The sequence below is a fragment of the Arachis stenosperma genome, chromosome 2, assembly GCF_014773155.1.
Source record: "Arachis stenosperma cultivar V10309 chromosome 2, arast.V10309.gnm1.PFL2, whole genome shotgun sequence".
Taxonomy (NCBI): Eukaryota; Viridiplantae; Streptophyta; class Magnoliopsida; order Fabales; family Fabaceae; genus Arachis; species Arachis stenosperma.
The window spans coordinates 105,155,411-105,179,022 of record NC_080378.1 but is presented as its reverse complement, the minus strand read 5'-3'; the positions used below and the strand labels follow the sequence as shown (position 1 = coordinate 105,179,022).

Below are 23,612 nucleotides of genomic sequence, written 5' to 3'. Positions count from 1 at the left end.
TTTTCAATTTTTTATATTTTTTTACATGTCCAACGTCGACACACTTTAGAATACTTTGATGATCTATTTTCACATTAAGCAAAAATTACTGGAGTATATGACGTAAACAAATCTCTCCTAGATGTAACATGAATAGAAGCATCGCTGTCAATCACCCAACTAGTGCTATTATCAACAAAGTTAACAGATTCAAACTCCTCAACAAGAAAAAAATCATCATGAGTTACATTGACCTTGTCTTCATTACTACTATCATCTTTATTTGTGTTCTTATCTTTACTTGCCTTGACTTTCTTCTTCTTTAACTGCCAACAAAATTTTTTCACATGCCCCTTATGACCATAATGATAACATTCAATATTTTTATACCTTCCTCAAAATTTGCTTTTACTTTGATCTCTACTTTTAGGACCTCGACTTTTGTTTCTCTTTCTAGACTCAGAAACCAAAACATCTAAATGTGTAGTTGATGTATCTTGTGACTTTCTTCTCATTCTTTATTCAAAACACTGCTCTTGATAAGATCCATAGAGATTACACCATCAGGAGTAGAATTAGACAATGAAATGCTAAGAATGTCCCACAAATCTGGTAAAGAGTCAAGAAGTAACAATTTTTGAACCACTTTCTCAAACTTGATACGCATGAAAAATAACTGATTCATGATTCCTTAGAAGTTATTTAAGTAATATGACATTGATGTCTCATTTGTATTTTTCAAATCCAACAACTGCTTAATTAATAACATCTTGTTATTCCCAATTTTTTGAGGATACAACTATTCAAGTTTAATCCAAAGGGTCTGAGCATGTGTCTCTCCAATAATATGGTTCAACACATTATCGTCAACTCACTGCCTAATATATCCACAAACTTGTCTACGTATCAAAATCCAATCATCATCAAATTTATCATTAGGCTTCTTTGTACTAAAAATTGGTTGATAAAAATTCTTAACATAAAGCAAATCTTCCATTTTTGACTTTCACAAATCATAATTAAGGCCATTAAAAGTGATAATCCTACTAATATTAGTATTAGTCTCTATTGTTCACAGAATTAAACCCAAAAAAATACCAACAAACTCTGATGCCAATATAAAAGAGCCAAACAGCAAAACAATACAAATATCCAATACAAGAATAATATAAAAGCGCTCACAACATAATATGGTAGCAACTATAAGCAATCAAATATATCAACTAAAGCAACAACAAGAACACACAGATATTTTAATGTGAAAAACTCCCTCAATATGAAAGGTAAAAATTACGAGTCCCCAAAACCAGGAAAATGGCTCCACTATAATCAAATATGAGGTACAAGAGAGTCTCAAATAAAGTATAAATCGTGCATACAATCAGCCAAAATACCAAAGCACCAAAACTTGACAATGAGTAACAAGAAGATGAAAAAATACCCAATAACAGAGCTGCTATTCAAAATAGATTTCTCCCTCTGTAGATATCCAATAAAAATCTCTACCATTCAGAATGAAGAACAAGATGAAATGAAGTTGCAGTTCAAATTTCAGGCCGAATGAATGAGAAACTATTGTTTGAAATCTGTTGCTTTGCACAAAAACAAAAATTCTATTTTTTCTTCTTCTCTCTCACTTTGTGGCTACTCTCTCTCACTCTTAATAACTGCTAAAAATCTAATTAGAATAGTGACACAAGGGTGTAAGGAGACATCCCAAAAAATTGGGCCTAAACCTTACAAAGAAAAAAAAAAGTCCAACTTGTTGGGGTGCCGTGGAAAACTCTTAATCACCGGAAAGACTTTGGAGATGAACTAAATGAAAAAACATAAAATGAGAATACATTACATCCAACGTAAAACCTTAAGGTGTCAAGTTAATAAATCTCTCATTTTATAAACTCTCAATCTTTTTTGTTAGAGAACAATGAAAAGATATCACATCCAACTTAAAACTTTAAGGTGTCAAGTTAGTGAGTTTCTCATCTTATAAACTTCTCACTCTTCTTTATTTTCTTTAATATAAATCTACCTTCATGTACTCTCACACTTGCAACATTAACAAAAATTTATCTATATAATTTTACTTCGATCTTTGTCTTATCTTTATCTAAAAACATATTTTGATTAAGGTTTAGCTTATAATTCACAAGATTTCACTTTTAATGAGTCAAATTTTAAGAGTAAATTTTTACAAATTTAAGAGTTAAGATTTGCTATTAAAATTAAATTAGTATGAGTGGGAGCGTTTTTATAATTCAATAGTAATAGATTAACAAGACAATTTTTTTTTCTCTTTTTCTCTTATGTTTTATGTTTTTTTTTTCCTTTTTTCCTCCTCTTTATTCTGTTGCTGATTTGTTTATATAATTTTTTTTTCTGCTCTTTATGTTCTATTATTTAAACAAAATTTATGTAATTTTGTTCAAAAAAATTTGTATGCTTTTTAAAATAAATTGATTTTTTCGTAAAACTTTTTATGTACTTATTCAACATTATTTTTCGTTATCTATATATTCCTCGTATCCATCCATATATAAGTTATTTATATCCATACCCACGGTATGTGGTGATCTCAACCATTAGCATTCTGCCATTTTTTTACTCCACAATCACAATTCCAAAGCTTGTCAAACATGGCCTAACAACATTAATTTGAATCTTAATTATTCCGAACACAACTGATATCACCATACTCCAACTAATATTGGTCAATTGCCACTCTAATTATCACTTGTTTAGGTCATAAGCCATGTACGGCCGTCATCTAAAAAAATATTCATAAAAATGAAAGGAATTATTTTTTTCAACAGTTATTAATTATATCCAACATAAATTAAATATAATTTATAGGAATCAATTTTAGGGTAGATAATAGTAGTTGATGTTGAACTGTCCAAACTTACAAAAAAAAAAAGTTAATAATTTTTTTTTTAAAATGTACGGCAATATCAAAAACAAAATTCGACACTACAACTTATTTCGTTCATGTTTGTTGTCACTTGTCACCGAAATAAAATTTTAGAACATATATTTTTAATAATAACGGTTGGTGAAATATTACAAATAGCAGCAGTCCTAGATATATACAAACAGAAGAATTTGATAGGAATAGATCATATGAGATTGTGAATCCATATGACATGACAAAACTTATCAATTTATATGAATCATCTTATGAAAGTGAATTATATTGCACATGGACAACAAATTTTGATGTGGTTGCTGAATCCATTGAATCAATGATAAGGGTAATCTGAATCCATTGAATCAATGAAAAGGGTAAATATTTTACTACTAGTTTTGTTTTTTTAATCATTAGTGTCAAGTTTAAGTTAGGAGCATGGTTGATCTCTTATAAATTAAACATCTTGGATCTTAGCCGAAAGGTTAGACTAGAAGAAATGTAGAAGAAAATATGAAATTGGACTCTAACATACTTATTACCTGATCTATTTGTAGAAAGTTACAACAAATTGTGAAAATATTTTATTTGTATATTAACATTAGCAATTATATATTTTTTGTATAGATATAAGTATTGTTTAATTTATTTTTAATGTATATTTTATAATTTAATGTATATTATATATTAATGACTAATTTTAATATACATCTAACATAATTATTTATAATAAGATACTAGATATAATTTGACTACTCTATAATTAATTATATAAAAAAGAATCACCTATTGTTGAATAATTTATTATCTATCTTATAAGAATGATAAGATTTTATGTGTTCTGATATATGATATGAATGGACGCTCATTTAATGATTTATCACTTTCTTCATAAAATGGGCACTCAATTTTTCTATAATGAATGATTCAAATTTTCAATATAAATTGAACTTAATAAAGTTTGAAAAAATAAACATTATACCTATATAAATAGAAAATCATAGTCTAAAATATATACACAACATAATAACAATATATAAGACACTCCTCTCTCTCTCTTTCTATATATATGAACCATCTCTATTATATTGAGATAATAATATTAATAAATAAGAATACTAAAGTTTTTTATTTTATATTTATTCCGTCTTTTTTATTTATTTATTTTACAATACTATATTTTTTTTTTGACTTTTTGTTTTTCTTTGCCCTATTTATTTATTTATTTATTTTTTGGGTCATGCTTTGCCCTATTCATCTTCCTACATCTTAGGCTTGATTAGACTAGTGGGTTCTACAATAATTTCAAAAAGGTGAATCCATTGCTCATTTTCGTCAATACCCATGGTGATGTCTGTATATATTTTCCGTTTCAGATTATAGGCCCGTAAGATTGAACTTTGGACCCTAGGTAATTCAAATCCAGAGGATTTTATCCATCTCCAAACCACCACAAAACGTTAGAAACAAAAAGTTTCCGACCTGCCGGATTCGAACCAGCGACCTAAGGATTTCTATTAGGGTATTCCTACTACAGTCCTCCGCTCTACCAACTGAGCTAAGGTCGGTTTGTGTTCATGGTTAGATATCTTTCATTTTAATCTTAACTTTGTCAACTATCAGCTTTCACAATCAATCAATAGACGGAAATTTTTTAATCATTTTTCCTTCTTAATTTCACTAGTAATTTTAGACGGTAAATTTGACTTGGAAGAAATTTAAATAAAGCAACATTTAATAGTACAAGTACATTAATAATAATAATAATAACAACAACAATAATAATAATAATAATAATAAATAAATAAATCAAGTCTAAAATGTTGTCAAACTATTGTAAAAAAAAATGTTATTTCTGACTAGCTCCTCCATTTTTTTTTTGTCTTTTTCTCTTCTCTCACTCTTTTGTGCCTCTACAAAATCATGTTTTGTTTTGAAATGTCAATTAGATTAGAACAACAATGTGCTTCACTTTACTAGAACATTCAAAACACAGAAACAACAGCTAAAACAGCTAGGTCTTAACTTATATCAATCTAGATGTTTCTTTTTTTCTTGTCTTAATATTTACAGTTTCATGGAACTTCATTCCTTTAGTGGCACTTTACTCCTGCCCTTAAACAAAATCTGTCTCAATGATCAAATATTTCGTTAGGACCCTTAAAATAAAAATTAAAAAAAAAGAGATGATATTTGTAGTCTCGTACTCAAGTTAACACGCAAAGAAATGTCATAAGTTTCTACAGCGTTCAATGAAACATTAAGCATAGCCAACAGCAACATCATCACATTAATAACTAAACAAAACCAGGTTAAGGTTGTTCAATATTAGTTTTGCATATGGAGTTTGACACATGTCAGATCAACGCTCTCGATAGTTGAAGAAACTAAAATTTAGACAACATACAGTTCTCTGTATATAATATCTCACAGGGTACATAATTCAATCTCGATGTAATAATTTTTAATGTAGAAGTCATGAGATGCCCAAACCAACCCAAAACCCTTTAAAAAATAATAATGTTAAATAATAGGTTAATAACTTACACTTGAGAAAGCACTATGGGAATATGCAAGACCCTCAAGCCTTATGGGGAACTTGACATCACAAGAGCTAAGAATATTCTTAAATCTTGAATTCCTGAAACATGAAACAAAATGAGTCGAATACTATTAGATATAACAGTAATGACTGAAAATATTTAGTAAAAATAACAAGATATAATAGAAGTATTACCTTAAATTTGGCTGGAAAACCAAGCTTCTGGATAATTCGAGCATACTGAAGGAAGAAAATGTAAAATTAGACAATGATACAAACTTGTAGGAATAAAGAGCTTCCTAACCTCGATATGAAGAAAGAAGAAAATGGATACTCATGCAAATGCAAAGAGGATGAAGACAAATAAGTACTTTATTCTACTCCAAACTACAGAATGAGCAGGGTTATAACCAAACTATCACAAACAACATATTTGACCTGTCTATTTAAGCTCCATTTCAGGAATATTCAGGAACATACATGATAAATAGAAAAGAATAATGCATACATTTCTTGCAGCCAATTTAGACTGTTGCTCACTCTTCGCTCCAGTACAAACCTAGCCATACCAATGGAATTTAACATTAGGAATGTAAGCCAAAGCATAAAAGAGACAAATTCAACTAAAGCAACAACGATCATCAAATCATGAATAAAATCACAAAGCATGAGCATTATTGAAATCATGATAGCATACAATGAATCAAAGATTCATGATCAAATTAGCAAAAATAGTTTCAGATAAAATATTTCACCAACTTTTTATTTGAGTACAGTGATATCCACTATCATCATTTATGACAGAAGTACTAGGTGAATATTAAGAAACATACCATCTTGCCAGATACAAAAATGAGAGCAGTTGTTTTTGGTTCTCTGATCCTCATAATCACGGCAACAAAACGCTGTAAGGGATGATATCAACTATTAGCACAGGGTAGAAATGGCCAACCAGAATGAGAAAAGCAAGATACATGAAAAAAATACATGTAGTTCCTAAGCAAACCATAATTATGATAGAGTAAAGTGCTTGTAAAGCTTTGAATAAGATGCATATGTTGATTTCAATATCAACTAAGTGAAACTTGCTTTGGGATTGTACTCTGCATTACGAGCTTGAAGTGAAATCGTTTTAAGGTCCAACTTACAGTCCAAATTAACCGTTGACACAATATTTTTGAAGTACAAATAACTTGACTATCAGATTATTCAATTAAGCAAAATCACTAGATGTTCCAATGCTTATAGAAACACTTGGTGTTGAAAACAAATTATCAAGATCAGATAGATACTCACTGAAGGATAGGCACAATCTCAGAGGGGTGCTTGGTCAGATCCACTGGTTGGCTACCCTCCAATCCTTGGTCAGCCATGAACCCTAATACTATTATACAACATTACATTCAATCTACCAAATTTTCATTTTCTTTTTTTACTTACAAAAAAGGAACTATTTCAACCAAAATAATTATTAACAACCCCTCCCCAAAAAAAAAAGACACACCCAGATCTTAAAATGTCCCCAAAAAAAAAATTAGGGAAAAGAATGAAAAAATAAATAACTGAACACAATTCTTCCCACAATACTATATATTGACCGTTATTGGTAATACGGGGAAACATTTTTTTCGAAAGAACCCCCGAAAAAATAAAAAGGAACTCAGATCCCATATTTTCCCAAAAATAGTTGAACGAAAAAGTAAAAATGAAAACCTAAAAACTATATACAATTCTCCCAAAATTCTGTGTTCTCCTCTTAATTAAACATGAAATAAAAGGAAGGCTTTGTATATATATGTCAATTGAGATAACAAGCAAGCGAGATTGGACCTTTAAGCGCAAAATTAGGTTCGGATTAGGGTTAGGGGTAAACCAGAATCTACAAATCTAGAAAAATTGAAACGAAGTTGAGGTCTTGAGGAGTGAGGTGAGTGTAAGAGAGAATAAAGAGAGCGCGAAAAATTCGAAAGAACTGTTCTTTTATATGAGAAAGCGGTGCAGATTATGCAAATTGTTGAATCTACGATGTTATATATTAGGGGGTGTTTATCGATCGGATAAAATCGGGTTTGTTTTGGCCCAGGTTTGGTTTTAAATATATATATTGAGTCTATTTTTTAAATTTTAGTTTGACTCTAATTCAATAAAACTTAAATATTTTTGAGTTATAACTACATTGAATTCAAATCGAATAAAAGTCGAGTCTTTAAAACTTTAACAATAATTTTAAATAAATTATTTATGAAAAAATTTATTTATGATACATTTATTTATAAAAAAGAAATTTATTATCGAAAAGTTGATATTCATATTTGAACTTAAATTTTATCCATAAATTCTAATTTAATGCTTCTTTAATCTATTTTCTAATTCAAGAAGTGTGATTAAAAATAAAATAATAAGCTTATAATTAATATAACATAATATTAAAATTAATTTAAAACATATATATCTTTTTTAATTTTCTTATGGTGCACATAGATCGGGTGAAGTCGGATTTGTTTTGATTCGAATTCGGTCCAAAATAATGACCGAATCTATTTTTGGGACATTTAATAGTCCAAACGTTCTCAGACCATTGAATCCAGTGCCATGTTTGTTTGAAGGAAAGATGAAAGAAAAGAAAATAGAGGGAAAAAATGATTATTTTTCGTTGCTGAAAAAAGAAATTAGAAAGAAAGAAAAAGAGATGAAAAAAATTTGGTAGGACTCACCAATTTTTTTCTCCAATGTTAGAAAGAAAATAGAGAAAAATTTATTTTCTCTCTATACTTCCAATATTATTCCTTCATTTTTTAAAATATATTTTATAACATAAAAATAAAATTATTTTTTTATAACATTTATTTTCTTTTTATTTTCTTTCCATTCAAATACATCTAAAAAATAATTAAAAATTCATTCAGTTTTTTTTTTCTTTCTATTTTTTTTTTATTTCTTTCGTTCTAACCAAATATAGCCAGGGCGGATTGAATTGTAAAAAATAATTTTTATTTTATTTTTTATTTATATTTTCAAATGGCTAATTAAAAAATTAGTTGTGATTTACCTTAATATTATTATGTTTTTGTATATTATACTAATACCAGGGATAGTTAGTGTAAATAGAAATTGTGAATATTAATGTTAAATAGGACAAAAAATAAATGAAAATCGTAATTAACTATTCCTAAAAGATAAAATTATCTCAAGGAGGTGTATAGTTTGTGAAAAAATTTTAAATTCCTGGGAAAATAAAGTTATAAGTTGCTTCAATAAATTATTAACCTTAGAAGAAGAGTTATAAATCAAAAGTAGTTGTTTTTCTTTTTCATTTTTATGTCAGTAATACAGAGAACAGGACTGAAATAAGATTAGAGAAGGCTCAAACATATGTCACAAAGAGCTTTCGTAAATTTCGTATGCCATTTCCAGCAGAATCAACATATGGAGAAAATTTTTTGAAAGAAAAATAATGCAATCTGAATAAAAGCTTAGTACATTACCATACATGCTTATTGCCTAAAACAACCTCCATATTAATCATTCTATGGTTACTAACATAAAACAAATAATAAAATAAAAATGATAATGATGCAAGTAATAGCCAACCAAGGAAAATTCAGGAACACCATATTCTAAATTCTTAACTAATTTGATTGTGTTATCACATCTGATTGGGCAGATTGTGAATGATTTTGTTGCTGTATCTGCAACATTCCTTGTGGTTCTTCTCCTTGCCAGTTCCAAACGATGTCCTTAAGTGCAGGCCTAACTTCTTGTTGTAGCAGCTTTTTGTATTCCAATGTGTCTCCACTTGATTTCTTGAGTTCAACAAGGTGGAACACCGGCGTGATCTCGAAAATCTCGGCATCAATTCCCAATGGCCCTTTTCTGCCAGCATTAGTACCTTCCAGCTTGATCAAACCTCTATCTTTCTTCTTAACTTTCAGCCGAAGGCGCTTGCAAATTTCGTCTAGTTTAGAGATTATGATGGATGCAGGCTTGTTAGATGTGAACCTGACTTGTTTCTTTTGATCAGTTTCCTCGAATAAGCCGGACAAGTCGAATCCAGACGAATAGGAGATAATATCAAACGCATTTAAGTTGCTTGGCTTTGAAAATTCAGGTGTTGATTCAGCAGCAGGGCCGCCATTTTCGCATGATCCGAACACTCCATCAGCATCCAAGGGAGCTAACTCTTTCTCTTCATTGTCATTAGTAACAACTGGCTTCTCTAACCCTTTCTTGAACCATGAACTTTCCATGATTTTAGCCATTGATATCCTTGTCCTTGGATTAGGATCCAAGATTCTAGACAGTAATCTCTTCACATCCGGAGGAAACCAACTCGGAAACTTGAATTGTCCCTTTCCAATCTTCTTATACATTTCCATCAGATTCGAATCTCGGAAAGGAAGATAACCTGCCAAAAGAACATAAAGTATGACTCCACAAGACCATATATCAGCTTTGAAGCCATCATAGCCCTTTCTAAGTATCACTTCTGGAGCAACATAGGCAGGGGTGCCACAAGTAGTATGGAGTAGTCCATCTTGGTGTCTAGATTCAGCAATCGCACTTAGCCCGAAATCTGAGACCTTCAAATTCCCATTTTCATCCAATAGAAGATTCTCCGGCTTGAGATCCCGGTGGCAAACGCCTCGGCTGTGGCAATAGTCCACAGCACTGATCAATTGTTGAAAGTATCTTCTAGCATCATCCTGCTTGATCTTTCCTTTTAGTACCTTGTTGAAGAGCTCGCCGCCCTTAACATATTCCATGATAAAGTAGATCTTGGTTTTGGTGGCCATTACCTCATAAAGCTCAACCACATGTGGATGCCTGATTAGTCTCATCACTGAAATTTCGCGCTTAATCTGATCAATCATCCCCACTTTCAGAACCTTCTCTTTATCGACTATTTTGATCGCCACGCTTATTCCAGTTATAAGGCTCCTTCCATGGTAAACTTTGGCAAAATTTCCTTGGCCTAACAATCTCCCTAACTCGTATCGTTGCATAAGCACGCCTCCTTTCTCTTCCATTTTTACCAGCACCTTCTTCTATACCAATAGTACTAAATAAGTATAACTATGCAGCTGGAACCGGAATCTGCTTCTCAAGATGTCGAAAGCTTAACCGTCCTCACAAACATTGTATTTTGAAATCATACAATGGTTAAGATCTCTATTCAAATTAGTAAGTTGATGATAAGGGCAGTGAACTAAACATTCAATCTTGTCAAAGATGAATAAGGGTTGTTCATATGGAAATGAAAGAACTTTATCCTCGGAGAAGGAACTTTCGACTATCAAGCACATCTTTCAGCATTCCCTGGTTTTTGTGATGAAACAGAGAGAATCTTACAAATTTTGTAGAACAATCAATGAGTAAAGCAAACCTTTCAATTACTCTGCATATATGAAAGGCACACCTGACAGAAAGAAAGAAGGAAAAATTTAATAAGTAAACTACATCAAAGTTTTATGTCCCTTAGCAGCATAAGATTCAGAAGATCCTAATTAATTTTAACCATAACCTTTAATTTATATTAAGACTCATAAGAAAGAGTAAGAAGACTTGTTAACATCCTAAACCTAAATCTTGTTTTGGATTAAACAAGAGATAAAACCATGATCATGCATTGATTCAACTCAATTTTCTAAATTTGGGATAGTTTTGGAAGGGGAAAAAAAAAGTTCAGTTCTGTAAGGTAGCAATTAGGCAAAATAACAGCAAAGAGTTGCCAACATTTTCCAATTTCCATACACATGTGATTCAACTTCCATTATATATTTATAGTCAAGAACAAACTTTGGCAATCTATCTAACTATTTTCTTGACATTTTCACATGTCACAAGTTGTTGTTGTTATCAACTTATCATACAATTGGGCAAAGTGTTGTGATCAAGATTCCAAAAACAATTATCACATGTGTCTGTAATACTGTAATAAAATCAGAACAGAAGCAACAAAAGCAGAAAAACAAAATCTTCTTCAAGAATTCAAATTCCCATTAACAGAAAGTATATTAAAAAAAATCAATGGTTTTAAAAGATATATAACTTTGGTTGTACAAATAAGATTTCAGTTCATATAGTTAGATTGTGGTTAAATTAAACCTAAATAAGTCCTTTCTTTCAGTTTTATCATAACTTCTCAAACACTGATTTAGAATCAACCAAAATCCTCAAACAACTAACTAACTGAATAAGATTAGGTGTGAAAAAACAAATAGCAAATACCCAAAGAATAACAATAAATAAATGAAGAGAAAAAATAAACAAAATCTAATCTAAAAAGCTGCTATATATATCAATGTCATTTAAAAAGGCTTAATTCAAAGCTCAGAGCATCTCAGATATCATAAAAAGGTGAACGATTTAGCCTTGAAAAAATAAATCTAGTAATAAAACTAAAACCTCGAGAAACAAAAAACTGAATGAACAAATTAAACAAAACCCGAAAACAATTCCACAATGATATAATATTATATCAAATTTCCAGAATCTGAAGAGTAGGAGAAGAGTTTAAGATAGATAACAATAAGAATTAAACATGCATAAGGAAAACATATCATAGTCCATAGATTTGTTAAATAAATTTACCTGCTAACTAATGATTTGAGTGAGATGTATATGTATGGTGATGCTTTGTTCTGAATGTGGTGTGTTTTGGATGCAAATTCAATGATGAAGAATAATGAAAGAGAGATTTGGAATTTGAGAGAACCCTTTTAAAGTGAGAGAGAGATAGATAGAAATGTAAGTATGATAAGAAAATGATGTAACCATAGAATATTCTAACGCATTCTATATTGCTTCTCAACACTCCAATCATTTGTATATTTTTATTTTTTATTTGTTTTTCATAATATATACTAATAAATGTTAAATTTACTTCGGAAGTTAATATTCTTTTGAATAATAAATTTATACTTTATATTTACGTTTAAAATATTTTGAAAAAGGGAAAGTGGAAAACACATTAATGTATGGCATTTTCGAAAAAGGACTTCAACGATCTGGTTGAAAATATTTTTTTTATTTTGGTTAGTTATTTAAATATTTAAAAAAAAAGATTCATCTTAATAATAGTGAATCTGTTAGGAAGAGAGGAGTGAGTGTGATGCCTTTCCAAACCGCTTTTTTCTATTTAAATAAAAAATTTTATATTTTTAATTTAAGTAATAGTAAAATGAATTATATTTTTGAATTAATCTCTATATATAAGTTATTTAACTAAACAAATTTAATAACTCATTTATACTCACACTTTCTGTTAAGTTCTTTTTTGTCACTCCTTTATCATCTTCTTCTTCTCCTTCTTTTTCATTATTTTTCTTTTTCGTTATCGTCGTCACCAACTCCTCATTCTTCTTCTCGTCCTCCTTTTCTCATTCGATTTTCTTCTCCTCCTTTTCTATTCTCATTTTCTTCCATCGTTTTCATCATTATGATCATTATCGATAGAGAAAGTATAGAGAGCTAATAGCCTAAACGTACAATGTGAACAATGGAGGTTTAAGAAGTATTAGAGATATGACCATTAGTGTTACATTTTCCTATTAGGTTATGCTTTTGGGATGAGTGAGTTCATGATATGATATTAGAGTTTTAGATCCGAAAAGTCAAGGGTTCGAGCCTCGGTGAACTTCAAAATCAGATTTAACCCATTGTACACATTGTACGCTTAGGCTATTGACTCCCTAACAGTACCCTTATCGATAACGTTGTTTGATCCAAAATTTTTGCTGTAGAATTTTCTCAAGTTTATTCTTATTTTACTCTTTTAGCAAGAATAAAAACAAAAAAATTAAACAAAGAAGAAAAACACATAATGTTACAAAATTATAAGAAGATGAATCTAATTCATTCAACTAAAAGAAAGAAAAAAATAAGAAGAAAAAAAGAAGAAAAAAATGCAGTATTAAAGAAAATATTTCTATATATTTATAGCAAATTTTGGTGTAAAACTAAGACATTTTTGTGTATCGGTAAGTTCTGCATAATTCAAAACTCTTCCTCTTCTTCCTCCTCCTCATCTTCTTCTTCTTCTTCGTTTTCATCATCATCATCATTATCTTCTTCTTTTTATTTTTTTTATTCATCTTTTCTTTCTTATCTTACCTTCTCAAGTTTCTTCTTATTTTATCTTAACAAGAATAAAAAAAATTAAACAAAGAAAAAGAAGAAATACATAATCTTGCAAAATTATTTGAAAGAAGATGAACCTACATTCATTCAACTAAAAGAAAGAAAGAAATAAGAAAAAAAAAAGAAAATACAGCATTAAGAAAAATATTTTTGTGTATTTGTAATAAATTTTGGTGTAAAACTAAGACATTTATATGTATTGTTAAGAATTTTCGGTGTATTTGTACTAATAAGTTCTGCATAATTCAAACATCTTCCTCTCCTTTTTCTTCATCTCATGTTGCTTCTTTTTCATCTTCTTATTTTATTTTTTCATTTTTTTTTGAGAAAAAAATTAAACAAAAAAAATACATAATGTTACAAAATCAATAGAAAGAGGAGGAGAAAAAAATACAGCAACAACAGCAGCAATAAAAAGAATCACGAAAAGAATAAAACACGTAAAAAAAATGCACAAAAAAAAAGGAAAAACAAAAAAAGAGGAAAAGAAACGCAAAATACAAACATTCGTAGAGAAATAATATAATTTTACATACACATTATATAAATAAATTTTATTGGATTACAATTAACTTGTTTAGGCTTGTTTGATCAAAAAATTTGTATAACTGAACTGTATTTTTTTTATTATACTCAATTTCGTAAGTATTCATCTGAGTCTGCAAAATTAAAGAATAGTGCAATTTTGCAAAGCAAAATTAAAAATGTAATATACTCTGAGGAAGAAAAAGTGATATCATCAAATTCACTGCACAATTTTTTATTATTTTCAACCACTTATTAATATTTCTTATTTTAAAATTTTTTTTATCAATTTTAAAAATAAACATAAAAATATCTCTCGTTTAATTTATATAAAATATAAAAAATAATAAAAACAGAAATTTAAAATTTTTTTAGTTCAAATTCAGTAAAATATGCATTTTGAACTTATAATTTTCAAACAGAACAATTATCAAATTTTTTTAATTTATTAAAAATATTCTTTTGTTCATTGACGTATAAAGAACTATTACAAAATTGAAAAATTAAGATAAAAAAATATTTTTTAATTTCACTCACATTACCTGAAAAATTAAAATATAATATACAAAATTATAATAGTTTCTACTATCATTTAATTGAGAAATAAAAAAATTATTTAAATAAAAAAGAAGCCCATATCCGTACATGCTATATGAAGTATGAACCAAACAAGCAAAGAATAATGGTCTTCTTGGACTCAATGCAATCCAATAACATTGAAACACGTGGCGTGATAGTAGCTGCTCCAGGTGCAACCTTCCCGTGTTGCTGGGTAACAAATCGACACGTGTAATACAACGATTGGTGGAGAGCATGAAGCAGTCTCTTCCAGATTCAGATTCTGGCGAACATGTTAATAAGTCCTATCTACCCCATTAATTAACTGGGAAAAGATTCACTTAATTCTTTTTCTTTACAAAATTATGTGTATAAATTATTCAACGAACGAGTACAAGATATTACCTTATTATAATAAGTGACGTATTGAGTTTAAAAGAACATATGTGGCAATATATATTTTCTTTTTCATTGATGATTTTCATTATCTCAAGTCCTCAACAAATTAAGCATACACATGTGATTTATTATTCTCACGACAGCAATGCTAGAAAACAATCACAACACATCCTTTAAGAATGTGTATGATTTATGTTGTGCCACGCTGCCACCACAAAAACACACAAAAAGACAAAAAAAGAAAAGAAGAAAGCGAGAGATTAGATTAGAGAGATGATAGTTAATCATGTGTTGAGTAATGACAATAATATGTTTCTTATTACGCAATTAATTAAACAAATAAGCAAGGAAAACGATCCAAGTGAGTGATTGAGAAAAAGCCTCACGATAATGTCACATCCATGACGGTGTATTTTGAAGTTTATGTTTTATGTGAGACAAATTAAACATCAGCATTTCCCAAAACTTGAAAAGACTGTATATGTTGTTAATAATCATAATTTCTTTTAAGAAGTTACATATTGTGAATTATGGAAAGGGGACCCTTTTTTAACTTTATTTTCGTTTTTAGATGAAACATATGATAACGCGTATTGCAGGCAATTATTTAATCTCTTAATCATTGCACGTTTTGAATATAAAACAAAATTCAAAGATAAAATATCCTTTGAATTTTCTATATTATGATTGTGGTTCCAATAATAGGATTCATATCTGTGCAACACATAATCACCATAGGAAATCCATCTAGAAAGACTACTTTCTCATGAAGAAAAATGAATATACAATAAAACAATACTAGGTGATGACCAATAGAATTTAACAATTTTTTTATCAATATTTAACCAATGAATTAATATTTATATTGGTTCGTAAAATTATATTTATGCTTTAATATAGTTTTTAAAATTTTGATGTATTTAATTTAGCCCCTTAACTTAATATTTATGATTCATGTTATTCCCGAATTTTATTTTTGTCACAAAATTGTTAATGACATGCTGATATAGGCTGACAGTAGTTATACTGAATTTTATAATAGCTATTTGATGTGATCATTATAATTTTTTTACCTCAATTTTCTCCTTATTAAGCCTTTAAACTAGTCCTAATTTTGCTTAAGCGTTTTAGTGGTTTCTTAAGAAGCGAATTGGGATAAAAAGTTTCAATTATTATATCAAATAATCAATAGAGAGTCTAACCTGACAATCATTTGTCTATTTCAATATATTGTTAACGATTCCGTGAGAAAAATAGAATAAAAAATTAACGTGAATTACAAATGTCAAAATGGGAAACTAAATTTAGTAAATTAAAATTTTGGAGGACGAAATTGAACTACAAATATAATTTTAGAACCAATATGAATATTAACTTCTTAGCCAATTCTAAATATTAAAAGTTAAATTTTAAATTTCATACTCTAAAATATAAATTTTAATAATATAAATATAAAATATTAATCCAAAATATTGACTAAGATTAATAAAAAAATATGTTAACCCTTAATATTTCTCTATATAATAATATCACAAGTTGGTATTGTATATATTTTAAGTAAAATCTCAAATAAACTTTTAAACACACTTTAATTTTTAACAAATTTAGTCAGAAATTAATTTTAACTTTTTATGTTGTTACACACATTAATTTTTATGTCAAACTTTAATAAAAAACTAAATAAATTCATTTTTATTATTATTAAATAAAGATATAATAATTTTAAAAAAATTAAAATTTTTATATCAATCATTTTATATAAACGAATAATCTTATATAAAACAATTTGCTTAATAAAATAAAATATAAAAATTAATTTAATAATTAAAATTTATTAAAAACTAAATTATTATTCTACTAAAAAATTGTTAGAAACAAATTTAAAATATTACTCTGTATCATTTGAAACCTAGCAATTTAAATTGGACCACGTGTGGTAAATATGAATGCGCACTTCATCAATATTTAAGTGGGACACGACAGAACCATAGAAAATTTATGTTCCTTTTTTGTAAAATTAACAAGGAATATAGGAAATTTGTTTCTTCAAACACCTTGTTGGATTTATATTTCCAATTTCAAACTCATTTTAGTGACTTTATTTTAATTTTTGTTTTTTTGTATGTTATCTCTGGAGTTTGAATATGAAACACAGTTAAGAGTCGGAGAGAAAGAGTGTTTCTTCCATGATTGAGGCTTCTTCCTTGCAAACATGTAACTGAGTGCATATATCTGTTGTCTTGAGTAACTTCTCTGCATTTATAATTGCCCAAGGTCCATACTTAAAAACCACCCTCATGCACTGCAAACAATATCATATTCCACATTGTTAACATGCTTTCTAGCTAGAAGGTTTTAATCAACAAATTAAAGGGAAAATAAAATTGTTTGTGAAAATAAAATTATGTTCTTGTATATTTTCTATATGGCATTAAAAACTCAAAAAGTAATGTATTACCTTCTCCTTTAAGTCCTCCATATTGTTGCAAGCCTTCATTAATGCCCTCATTATGTCTATCTGAAATTTCAATATAAATTGTTAGTTATATATTTAACAAAAGTTCAAGGAAAGGCAATTTTATATATATATGTCTTCCTAAGTGTTGAAGTTCGAATCCTAGAACATGAAATTTGATTGAATCATATATGTTTTTATACTATATTTATTTAAGCAACATATGAATTAATTACTAGATCGATCTAAACTGATTAAAGATATATTACTGTATTACAAGTCTTATATATCTGAAGAATTAAGTTTCTTGGATGTGTTAATGTAGTTTTGTGGTGCAAGCAAGTTGTTAGCTTCAATGTTCCATAAAATCATCAATTCCAACTATAATAGTAAAATAGTTCAACCATGAAGAGCCTTATATTAATTGTACTCACTCTTTTAAATTTGTGATTACTAACCTGTGTTTCAGGATCTTTCAACTTAATGAGTATGGCCGAAACAGTAGCTCTGCACTTGGCACAGCTATCTTCTTGAACATTTAGTATGAATGGACATATGTTAGCGTCTTTGCAGAGTTCTTGAGGATCAATTGAAGCTATTTTTGAGATGAAAAGAGGAACATAATAATCCACCAATTTGGTGCACTGTGAAATGCATAAGAAGAAACCGCATACTATACATTAGTGAATAATATATAAAATGGACAAAGTATTGATTTCATTACTAATATTTGTGCTAAATTCTAATTGTATTTCTATCATTTGAAACTTTTTTTTTCCAAAGGTCTTATTTCGTTTTGTTTTAGTTCTTCGGTCAAAAATATTTTTTTTCAAAAATATCTCTTACCTCTATTATCATCTTCTTTTATATAATGGTAATAGTTATATTCATGGTGGCTGTAGTAGTAGTTGTAATTATTACTTATTAGAAAAAAAGAGTAATTTTGGAAGAAGAGTTTTAATTTGGTTAGAGAAAAAAATATAATAAAAAAAATGTTTGAATTAAAAATAGAACGATCTAAATGTTCCGAACAAAATTAGAATTTAATTCAAATGTTATGACTATAATAATAATTAAAATCTGCTAAAGTTTTGATTCATTCAACATTCAAAGTTCAAACAATAACTTCCTAAAAAAAGTGATCATAATTTTCCCAACAAAAATGGATTTATTACGTTCATAAGTACTGACCTCATTGCTGTAAAACTGCATATAAGAGCAACACTTATGAAGGACACCAATAATCTCATTTTGTGTGTTGTTATCATTAAGATAATCAAGTGCCTCAGCCACGTATTCCTCACAAAATTCACACATACCTGAATCTCTGTTTAGTTCTGCATTTTGAATATGTGTTATTAATTAAGATGAACTTGTCTATTGATGCATCTTTGTTTCAAATTCCAAAACCATACTATATATATACAGAAATTATTCACTTAACCTAAACTAATGTGTTTCAGTGTTTGTGTTTGTTCATCAGCTAAGAATAAAATGTTAATTAAGGCTAATTAATTGGAGCTAGAAGAATTATACAATACAAATAAATAAAAAACAAAAATAGAAAAGTTACCAGAAGTTATTATGGTGATGCTCCATTCATCTGGTTTTGCAAGTTCATTTGCATTACAAGTCCAGATAGCACTTAACACAATCAGAAACAAGAACCCCATTATTCTTCCCTCCATGGTGCCTGAAATCACAACCACTTCAAAATCCCATGTTTAACTTGCTAATAAAGATAAATTTAATCTAAATAACCTAATATTAAAACTAAACAATTTATAAATCAAATTCTAATACTGCATTTAAATTATAGCAAACTTATTTGTTTGCTTTTAGAAAATAGCAATAAATATGTTAAAAATGCTATTCTGATTTCCAAAGATGTACATATATGAATAAAAATGAAAAACTCTGGATCCCTAATTAGAAAATTTAAAACTCGTTAGAAGTAGTCACATTTATGAAACTGTATCGTTAAATCATATCATGTATTATGTCTACACAAAATCATTAAATTAAGGAAGAACTAACTAACTAACGCACATGCAATTTTAAAATTTAATTCAAATATATACAATGTTAATGTGAGGAATTAGAAGACTAGAATGGTACCTTATGAGGGAAGAATGATTGGGCAATGTGTTAGAAATATATGTGTGTCTGTGCGGTTGCAACTAAATCAAAGAGGACAAGGAAAGAAGGCAAAGAAAGGTAGTTCTTATTGATTCATGGCTGTTTTGTTCTGTAATGTTTTTCTTCCTAGCTGGTGGTGGCTTACAAGATAAAATAAAAAATAAAATTAGACCGGACCGAATTGGATATTTCCTCATAAATCAATTTATTTGTATTTCTTGATTTAGAGTTTGAATACTCATTATGAAAATCTTCCAATAAATATTAAACCTTTTATCGAAGGTAATTAATTGATTCATTTCATATAAGTCTTTTTGGGTTATTTTGATATTATTCACAAATCAATGTACTAGAAACAAATTAAATTATATTTAAGTACATTACTTTATAAATGTATCAACAAAAAAAAAATAAACAATACATCGATTGGATGGAACATCTGATTAAAGAAAAAACACACATTAAAAATAGGGAAGCTTCTGGTCTTCAAAGTGGTTTAACTAAGAAATATTCTAAAAAACCAACAACAATAATTCTATGAAACCAATAATTACAAAATAATTGGTTCAAAAGAGTGGCAAGTGAATCAAAATTAAGTACTTCTTGAAATCATGTGTAACACCAATAATTCCCAAGGCTATTTGATGCCAATATAGTATAACTTTGTATAAATATAGATTAAAAAGAAGGGAAAAAGAAAAGACTGTTCTTTAGGAACATGGAAACTATATAACACCAGCTTACAACAGTTAAAGAATTCATACAAATAATCTCTACAAGTAGCATACATAGCAAGCCAAGGGTAAGAAAGAAAACACTAGTTAGTAGTATACATAGCAAGGATTTCAAACCAATCAAGGATTAAAAAAACAACAAACAGTAATTGAAAGACCAAGTACATTTCTCATATTTTTCTTTGTCTTGGAAACGAAGAGACTGCCACCAAATGATATTGATTCACCTCAAGTTCAGCATTGGCTTCTTTTTTTTTTGTTGCTTTGTCAAAAGAAGAGAGAATCTAGCAAACCCAAATTTCTTTCTCTTTGCAGAAGAGAACTGTGGATGATGACCATTCTCTTTCTCAACTTGCCTGTCAAAAGGTTGATCTGGGTCATAATAACTATGTTTGCCGAGCATCTGACCAAGCGACACCTTCCGTTTTGCCGAGCTTCTCCTTGCTTCGGCTGAGCTTCTCCTGGCCTCAAAATCATCTGGCACCATTAACTTCCGGCTCAATATCTGTCCTATGGATAGGGTTGGGTTTAGAACAGGATTCACTTCATTGTTTTCCAGATCTAGCCCATTCACATCGAGCAATCGCGAATCTCGACGGAGGTGAGATGGGTATGAATTCTTGAATTTGGCAGAGTTGTGTATAGAAGAACGCCTTTTGTGACCGTCAGACCGCCACTTCCTTAGAGCCTCTTCAACTTCTAGCTTTCCTCTATTTGCAGCTTCTACCCTCTCCAAAGCTTCTTCTAAGGCCTTCTTGCTGGTTTTAACTTCTTCTGTTGCCTCCTCTACCCTTTTCAAGATGTCCATTTTCGATAAGTTTGCTTCGTCAACTAGAAGCATAGCATCAACGATTCTCTTCTTGGAATGCTCCTCGGCATCTCGAGCTTTGGCTGTAAGGGCAGTGTACTCCTCAAAGGAAAGAGTAATCCCATCATGCTTTTGCTCACAATCTCCGGGTGAACTACCATGTGATAAGGCTTTGATTTCTGCGAGTGCGGCATCTTCGGCTGCTATAGCTGCTTCCTTCATTTTCCTGGCAGCAACCAACCTGATCTCGGCAGTTCTTATCATAGCCTTGGTCTGCTCAATCTCAGACATTGCTCTCATGACTTCTGATCTCGCTGCTTCTCCCATTTTCTTGAAATGATCAGCCTCAGAACTCAATCTCTGTAGCTCTTTTGTGATATCGGAAGGATCATCTAAACTGCCCTTAATTTCAGCATCTTTCGCAACTTGTAGTTTAATTCTAGTTTGGTTCAGCTCTTCCTCAAGTGAAGATATTTTTGAAGAATTCTGAGTTAGCCTCTCACGGGTTTTCTCTAGGGAGATCCTTTCCTTCTCTAATTTCTTGTTAAGCAATTCCACAGCAACTCGCACATCGGCGATATCATTTGTAGTCCTGTTCAGGTTCAGTTTCGCCTGTTTCAGTTCCATTAATATTGAACCCGGAGACGATGAAATACAACCTTCATTTGAAAGCTGAAGAACAAGATTGGCTCGGTTTTCCTTATCCTCTTCTATGTCCTTGACAGAAGATACGTTATCGCAGACACTCATCTGAAGCCTCAAATTCGCTTCGGATTCTTCATTCTGAAGCTTTGATTTCAAGTTTTCTACAAGCTTTTTGGTACTTTCGAGTTCTTTCAAGACTTCAAGTGTTTCCCTTTCTTTTACTATTAGTTCTTTCTCCATAACTGCTGCTTGCTCTTCCAGTTTTCCAGGGTCAAGCTCTTCATTTTGGCGCTGCTTGAAGAAAAGAAACTTTCACTAATTAGCTCAATAGTCAATACAAATGACTTCAAAGTTGGAGTAAAATGAAGATGTATAACATTAGAGATTGGTAACAGAGAAAGCAATTTTCACTTATTACTGTGAAAATAAATATAGGATTAATTATGAATAATTATCTAACTTTCATACTAATTACTTAAATAGTCATCTAAAAGAGTGAGTAAAAATTAAACTACTCTCAATTTTTATGATTTGTTTATAGGTATGCAATAAACATTCACAGAAAATTAGACAACTACCATAATAGTGTAACACAAATTAAATACCAACATGCCAAATATGTAGAAATTTATGAACAAATTGACATTACAACTAGACATATATGAATTCTAGATCACAGAGCAACATAACAAAACCAGAACTAAAAATTGAAAATAAGAATATGATCCCATTTACATTGTGCACATAGCACACAAACTACATAGACAAGACATAAAGTTGGAACATTTAGGATCGGAAACCCTAGGTAAAGGCATTAGTTTGTAGTAGGAAATGAAAATTGTTACCTGAAGTAGAATGTGGGAATTATTGGGAATAGGTTTCCAGTAACCAAGGCCACCAAATCGAGAAACAGCTTCCTTGACGGATTCAAAAGGCGCCGATGTATCAATCTCAGCTCTTCCACCACCGTCAAGCTCCATGGAATGAAAAAATGAAGAACGTTGAGCTAAAGAGAGAGAGAGAGAATGAAGAGTGAAGAGTGAAGAGTGAAGAGAGAGTGTGAGTGTCTGTGTTGTTGAGAGCTGAGAGCGGAGTTATTGCCTTCAATTTCGAGAATGGGACCCACAACAAGTAGCGATTGGGTGGGACAAAGTTTTCTCTTCTGTCAACGGTAACAAGACATCGCATTTATATATAATATTTAAAAACAAAAAAGAATTGAAGAAAGTGACAACAAAGCTCAGACGGTCAAACGGGTTCAGTGTTCGCAATTTCACCGTTCTATACTTCTATTGACACCAAAATAAATCTCACCATTTTATAATCTTAAATCTTAGTCATCGTACCTGCACCCAAAAAAAAAAAAGAAAAAACTGCACCAAAAAATATGTTATCGTTCGGCAACATTGGGAAACTTCGTTAAACTAAATTAATCAATGTGGGTTTTGCTATCTTCCCTTTCTTTTTGGTTCACCGCTGCCTTCCTTTCAATTACAATGTAGTTTTTTCAATAGTGTTCCGCATTCATGTAAATCTCTTCCTAAGTCCAATAAAGTTTTTTTTTTTCTGAGTAATGTTAGGAACCAAAAAGGTATTAATAAAAAATTAATCAAATATTTTTGGGTGAATCTAAAATCTTTACGAATTAATATATATGGATGTTTTTTCTATTAAGTATCAGAATATTTTTTTTTATACTAAAATAGATATTTTTTTATATATTTTTTAAATTTTTTTGTATTGCAAATATGAATGTCTCTATTTCTTTAAAAAAAATTTTAATT

General features: G+C 29.6%; 4 protein-coding genes and 1 non-coding gene across 5 annotated transcripts; all 5 read right to left on the bottom strand.

Moving 5' to 3' along the window:
- Positions 1–4,360: 4,360 nt before the first annotated feature.
- Positions 4,361–4,452, bottom strand: TRNAY-GUA (transfer RNA tyrosine (anticodon GUA)). The gene is given in 2 exon segments: positions 4,361–4,396; positions 4,416–4,452. It is a non-coding gene; the product is annotated as a tRNA-Tyr (tRNA).
- Positions 4,453–4,800: 348 nt separating this feature from the next.
- Positions 4,801–6,799, bottom strand: LOC130963366 (TATA-box-binding protein-like). Its single transcript, XM_057889490.1, has 7 exons — positions 6,737–6,799; positions 6,516–6,623; positions 6,260–6,331; positions 5,935–5,985; positions 5,621–5,666; positions 5,432–5,523; positions 4,801–5,011 (listed from the first exon to the last, which is right to left on the bottom strand). The coding sequence occupies exons 1-7, from the start codon at positions 6,797–6,799 to the stop codon at positions 4,970–4,972; spliced, it is 474 nt and encodes a 157-aa protein (XP_057745473.1). The 3' UTR covers positions 4,801–4,969.
- A 2,026-nt stretch (positions 6,800–8,825) lies between these two features.
- LOC130962331 (CBL-interacting protein kinase 2-like) lies at positions 8,826–12,178 on the bottom strand. The gene is made up of 2 exons (XM_057888547.1): positions 12,018–12,178; positions 8,826–10,842 (listed from the first exon to the last, which is right to left on the bottom strand). Exon 2 carries the CDS (start codon positions 10,451–10,453, stop codon positions 9,056–9,058), a length of 1,398 nt encoding a protein of 465 aa, XP_057744530.1. The 5' UTR covers positions 10,454–10,842; positions 12,018–12,178; the 3' UTR covers positions 8,826–9,055.
- Positions 12,179–17,202: 5,024 nt separating this feature from the next.
- Positions 17,203–19,175, bottom strand: LOC130963365 (uncharacterized). The gene is made up of 5 exons (XM_057889489.1): positions 19,076–19,175; positions 18,694–18,839; positions 17,961–18,146; positions 17,506–17,565; positions 17,203–17,349 (listed from the first exon to the last, which is right to left on the bottom strand). Exons 1-5 carry the CDS (start codon positions 19,173–19,175, stop codon positions 17,203–17,205), a joined length of 639 nt encoding a protein of 212 aa, XP_057745472.1.
- Positions 19,176–20,335: 1,160 nt separating this feature from the next.
- On the bottom strand, positions 20,336–22,959 carry LOC130960369 (WEB family protein At2g38370-like). The gene is made up of 2 exons (XM_057885749.1): positions 22,674–22,959; positions 20,336–22,119 (listed from the first exon to the last, which is right to left on the bottom strand). The coding sequence occupies exons 1-2, from the start codon at positions 22,806–22,808 to the stop codon at positions 20,599–20,601; spliced, it is 1,656 nt and encodes a 551-aa protein (XP_057741732.1). The 5' UTR covers positions 22,809–22,959; the 3' UTR covers positions 20,336–20,598.
- Positions 22,960–23,612: the final 653 nt, after the last annotated feature.